The sequence below is a fragment of the Lathyrus oleraceus genome, chromosome 2, assembly GCF_024323335.1.
Source record: "Lathyrus oleraceus cultivar Zhongwan6 chromosome 2, CAAS_Psat_ZW6_1.0, whole genome shotgun sequence".
Lineage (NCBI taxonomy): Eukaryota > Viridiplantae > Streptophyta > Magnoliopsida > Fabales > Fabaceae > Lathyrus > Lathyrus oleraceus.
The window spans coordinates 133160809-133166496 of record NC_066580.1 but is presented as its reverse complement, the minus strand read 5'-3'; the positions used below and the strand labels follow the sequence as shown (position 1 = coordinate 133166496).

General features: G+C 33.2%; 1 protein-coding gene and 1 long non-coding RNA gene across 3 annotated transcripts; one reads left to right on the top strand and one right to left on the bottom strand.

Annotated features, from left to right (window-relative positions):
• Positions 1–571: 571 nt before the first annotated feature.
• Positions 572–1863, bottom strand: LOC127121046 (protein LURP-one-related 7). Of its 2 annotated transcripts, none has more exons than XM_051051661.1 (3): positions 1231–1863; positions 864–1076; positions 572–787 (listed from the first exon to the last, which is right to left on the bottom strand). In XM_051051661.1, the coding sequence occupies exons 1-3, from the start codon at positions 1378–1380 to the stop codon at positions 656–658; spliced, it is 495 nt and encodes a 164-aa protein (XP_050907618.1). In that variant the 5' UTR covers positions 1381–1863; the 3' UTR covers positions 572–655. The 2 variants fall into 2 exon arrangements, with proteins under 2 accessions (XP_050907618.1, XP_050907617.1); XM_051051660.1 differs by having other exon boundaries at positions 1144–1848.
• On the top strand, positions 1505–3049 carry LOC127121047 (uncharacterized). The gene is made up of 3 exons (XR_007803291.1): positions 1505–1604; positions 1822–1896; positions 2490–3049. It is a non-coding gene; the product is annotated as an uncharacterized LOC127121047 (long non-coding RNA).
• Positions 3050–5688: the final 2639 nt, after the last annotated feature.

Here is a 5688-nt window from a genome sequence, read left to right as displayed (position 1 = left end):
TAAAAAAATTAAATCGAAAAACACATGATGAAGTTATTCAATTGGATTTTATGAACTGGATAATTAGGTAACATGTTAGTCAGTGTGATAACTATATAAATCGAAAATCATTATTTTAAATTATCCGATTGAACTTAAACAAATGGTAAAAAGTAAAAGATTAAAGTGAAATTAACGAGGAAAAATTTGAAATGTTTACAAAATCAGGAGAATAAATGCGGAGCTATATGGGAAAATTTTCCATCTTATGCCATTGTTGGCTCTAGGAGTTTAGAATGGAATCTCATCACCAAGTGAACCAATGTTGGTATGTTTGAATATCATAAAATAATCGAAATGGAGTGAGATGAAAATTTCATTCTACCCTTTGAAAATTTTATAACGGGATATTTGTTCGGTAGGAGAAAAAATATAATAATAAATGATGAATTCATATCCTCCATTCTAACCTGCTCCATATTTAAAATTAAAATGATTTAAACAATAAAAACCACTCAATTCCATACTCTGCTCCATCCTATTTCATCGATGAAAACAGAGTCTAAATATGTGGGAGTGTGAGAATCAGAAATATCACAAATCAAAACCTTTTCTTGCATTACAGCTCTAAGTTATTACACATATATTGCAATTGAATGTTGCAATATCAACGATCCTATTTTCTTCCATTCAAGAATATCACAAACAAAGCCACAATAAGAGCATGATCTATACTCCCAGGAAAAATCGTCAGACGAAATTTACCCCTACTCACATATATTTGGTTAAGCTTGTACATAAGACTACTCTGCAAAAACAAAAGCATAAATCAGAATTCATCTTTTTCATCCAATAGAGTAACGTAATGCTATTAAAAGTTATACCTGTGCCACCAAATCAGTGTTCTTATAGATGCTACAAGATCTCTTGAAAGGTGAACCAATAACCCTTAAGTCGCAAACGTCGTCGTTTAATCTCTCACCAGAGAAAATCACCTCTAACTCAATTCTAGTAAATGTTTTCACAGTCCTTTTCACTTCAAACATAACTTCCTTTTCCCCATCGCCACTTCCCTTATAACATTTCCAATTCCCATTCTACAAACAAAAAAAACAAATTAAAAAAAAATCAATATTTTTTGGATGAGAAAAAAAAAATACTAACGTGATGGCGGTGGATGGAGAAGAGAGGATTATCGTTGGGATCGAGCAAGAGTTTGATGGAACTGGGATTGGGTGGTTGGCGGTGCACCTTGAAGACTATGTTACCGGATGCATCGGTGAACGATAGGATGCCACGTGGAAGTCCGGCGTGTTTTTTGGAACCGAAGAGATCGATTGGGATGTGATGATGATGATCTTGGGTGGCTGTGTAAGGCCAATCTGAAGTTTCCGATTCCATTTTTGCTTTTGCTTACTATTTTTCTTCAACAAATCTATTCCACCCTGTAACATAGTTACATGGAATCACACAATTTGTAAACAACGGGTCAGATGCTGTGAAACGGGTGGGCGGGTTCGGGTAGGTGGATTACTTTACTTTTTGTTAACGAGAACTTTAGCAAAGTCAAAGAAGCATTCAACTCACAAGGTGTGAAAACCCTTGTTACAAGTGAAAATTTTCAGGTTTTTGTCTACCACTTGAAAACACCATAAAACATAAGCAAGAGTTTCTTATAAATTTGGTTTCTCATAGAAAATTGTTTCTGAGGCTGCAACTTGATATAAACATATTCCCCAAAGTCAAATTGCTTCTTAATCCTGTGTTTGTTGGCTTCTTGTGTCATGCAATTTTGTTCCCCGGGCCTCTAATAGTTTAATTGCTTTCTCCATGCTAATACAGGATCAATTTTTTTTAATGGATGGGTAGAGGCTGCATAAGTCCGAGTGAAGCAAGTACATCTGACTTATTTCTTTGGTAAATCCCCCTATTTCTCACGTAATTTTAATTTTGTAATCCCATTAAATGATAAGTCACCTTACCAAAAATATTTGTCATAAATTATAAGTTATTTTATAATTCAAATGTAAAATTAATGATTTTTTACATGTCGATAATAATATTCCTTCTTCATGAGTGGCCACTTACTGCTAAATCGTGCATCCAATTGATAATGGTGGTTTTGAGGTTACTATTACTCATAATGACCAATTTCCACTTCCTTCTCAAGTAAACATAAGATAAGAAAGTTGGTTGATATCTAACTTAGAAATGAGAGTTTCTTAATGCAATATATATATATATATATATATATATATATATATATATATATATTACTTATGTACTTTGTGAAAATATTAAAATGTCTCTCAAACTTTGGAGATGCATCTCTGGACGCACTCCAAATACAATAAATTCATGTGTAAATGAATTGCACCATTGTTTTGTAAATTTCTTTTTTTTTGGAAATACACTTATATTAACTGTATAACCGAATAACCTACCGTAAATAACAATAAAGATTTTTCAAAATAAACTTATATCCATTCAAACATTTCCTTTTTTTCCAGAGTGGCAAAGAAAAGAAAAGCCTTATCACTTGCACAAGAAAGGAAACGCGATAGCGTGACTAAGCACCCTGTTAGTTCCTGAAGCTCTTTAACATTGGAATGGCTCCTCGTGTCAATGATGACCTAACAATTGCATGGGTTCTCATATATGCTTCCCTTGATTAACATATAATCAACAAACTTGGTCATTTACATGTCAAATAAGAACTTGGCAGGATTCAGGCACATGTTGTAGTACTTGATTGATCCTAAGATATCTTATAAGTCTGGTGTGTGACCCCCCCCCCCCCCCTATGGTCTTTACTATCATGTCATAAATATAGAATTCAAGGTTGCACTCTAATTGTTTTGAGAATACCGTGTCCATGAGTCTCTGATAGGTGACATTTTCGTTCTTTAACCCAAAAGGCATGACCTTGTAATAATAGTTTTCATGATTGGCATGAAAGTTGTCTTGGGCTCGTCCATGGGATTCATCTTAATTTGTTTGTATTTAGAGTAGGCATCCATGAAACTCAATATTTTGTAGTTTGAAGATTTTTCAATTAGGTGATTTATGTTAGATAATGGATACAGATATTTGAGGCATGCAACGTTAAGGTAAGTGAAGTCGACACACATGAACCATTTATTTGATGAATTCCTAAATAGAACTACGTTAGCCAGCAAAGATGGGTGTTTTACCCCAGTTATAAAATTGACATTTGTCAGCTTCTGCACTTCTTCGTCAATGGTTGCTCTCTTCTCCTATCCTACCTTACGTTTCCTTTGAGAAACTGGTTTCATAATGGGATCAATGGTGATCATGTGGCACACCACTCTGGTATATATGCTTGGTGTAGTAGAGGAGGCCTAGGTGAACAAATCGATGTTCCTCTTTAGTGGAGTGACCAACTCTTCCTCTTCATATTCAAGTAATGAGGTGCCTAGCTTGATGACTTGGTGGTTCAAGGGCCCATTCTGGATTTTATTTCTAGTCCTCTTTTAGAGTGAGCCTTTCATTATCGATACCTAGTCTAAGGTCCCAACTAACTACATCTGTGTCATGTGCTTATAGACAGGGGCGACATGCTCCCATCTCATTTCTAGGCTATTCTGATAGCATTCCTGGGCGACCTCTTGTGTGAAGAAGATATGCCCATCATTCTTAGCTTGTTTTTGATGAAGACAAAATGTCATCTTAAGAAGAAAGATCAAAGAAAAAAAATAATGAATAAACTATCAAGTTTATGTCAATTTTTAGATTTCAATGCTATTGGTTCATAAGTAAAGGTATAATGTTTAAATCAATGGTTACAAACATAAAATGCTCAAGAATTAATCTTTAATACATGCATTGTTTCAAAATTGCATTTAAAAAAAAATCTTAATCTTTCTCATAAGAATGTTTAATGAATATTTTTTAACAAGGAAAGATTTTCCCCAATGGTTAAGTGGGCATGTTAAAGTACTTAAGTTTTGTGGGTTAAATCCTTGAGTAAGTCTTTTTTAACTTAGAAATATTTCAACATTTTTATCGTGTCAATGGATTGTCTTGAGGCAACAATCGATTATCAAAATTCACTACACTCACTGCCAAGCGCTTTCCTTTGAAATAAAGTTGAAGCAATCGATTAACTCATCAAAGCAATCAATTAATTCATCAATCAATCGATTGGTTGTTCCAACTTTGGCCTAATGCAATCGATTGTATGTTATGTGTAATTGATTGCAAGAGATGTGCAATTGATTGTAAGGGATGTACAATTGATTGTCATAGTGCAACTTCTGAATATTTTTTTGAACGTTAAAAGGATGCAATCGATTGTAGGAGACGTGCAATCGATTGTCATATGTTTTTCTTTGAAAAATTATTAAACAATGCAATTCCTTTTCATGGAACTTTTTCATGAAACACTTTCTTAAATCATTGCATAATTATTTTGATTATTTTTAAACATTTCCATGATTTCCAAAGGGTTTATTGTTTACTATAAATTGTAGAATTTTTTATATTACATGACATCTTCTTCATGAACATATTTTTTGTTTTTCTAGTGTCTGTAACATTTTAACAGAAAACGTTTTATGCATAATTTTCAAATCATATGTGAAAAAGTCTTGAGCACTCAAATGTTTATATTCTATTGACTTTTTCATTGAAGGAGAAGAATAAACATTCATACATCAAAAAAGAAACATAATATCAATTTCATCATAATTGCTGTAAAGTCCGTCTATACTATATTTTATACAAATTGTTATATATTTCATCGTTGTTGTGGTTGTTGCAAATAGGAAAGGTTGTTTTTCTATTTGTTGGAAAGGTCCTTTGAATCAGGGTGATTCAATGTCCACCATTGTTGTTGGTGTTTTGGGAAATCAAAGAAGTGGTTTAATTCTTTATTGTTGTTAGAAGATTGCAGGATAAGTCTTAGTGTGAGGCTTGTACAAAGATCTAACAATAGAGGAAATCTCTTAGAAGGTGTGAGGGGACTAGATGTATCCTTGGTTGATAAGGGGAACTAATATACATCCTTGTGTCAATTTACTTTACTGGATTTATTTTTCTGCATATCGCTTTTATATCCTAAACCAGAAAAATAAAGTCATCACTTCATTACTCATAGAACCAGTAAAAGTAAACCAAAAAATTCTTAAGGGAAAAGTTTGTTACTTTCTCTCTAAAAATCATCAAACCTAATTCATGAAGGTGAGAAAAACAAGAAAGGGGGGGTTTGAATTGTTTGGAAAATAAGCGCTTTTTCAAAAAGAAAATCACACAAGGATTTTATACTGGTTCGCTTATAACACAAAGCTACTCCAGTCCACCCGGCCAAGGTGATTTCGCCTTCAACAAGGACTTAATCCACTAATCTTGAAAGATTGATTACAAACAACGTCTAAGGGAAAGATCTCTTAGTCCTCTCAAGTATACAGACTACACATAGTCACTTGAGGAAATAAACAAACAATAGATAAAAGATTTATGTAATCTAAAGTGCTTCTAAGAAAGCAAATATTACAATAGTAAGAACAAAGTGATTCACGTTATAAGCAACAGCTTCGTGAAGATTTAGAGAGCAAAAGTGTTTTCTTGAGCGTTGATGTTTCAGTATAATTTTTTCTTGTATATGTTGTATGCTGAATGTTGATTTGCAGTCCTTTATATAGATCAGTGAGGTAGTAGTTGAAACTGGTGGATATTAAAATGAATTTA

Excerpts from the sequence above, each read along its gene's own strand:
- LOC127121046 (XM_051051660.1), bottom strand. The coding sequence starts at position 1,380 with ATGGAATCGGAAACTTCAGATTGGCCTTACACAGCCACCCAAGATCAT. Across the intron at positions 1,077-1,143 it reads TCTCCATCCACCGCCATCAC|AATGGGAATTGGAAATGTTA; the intron begins GTTAGTATTTTT and ends TTTTGTTTGTAG. Across the intron at positions 788-863 it reads ACACTGATTTGGTGGCACAG|AGTAGTCTTATGTACAAGCT; the intron begins GTATAACTTTTA and ends TTGTTTTTGCAG.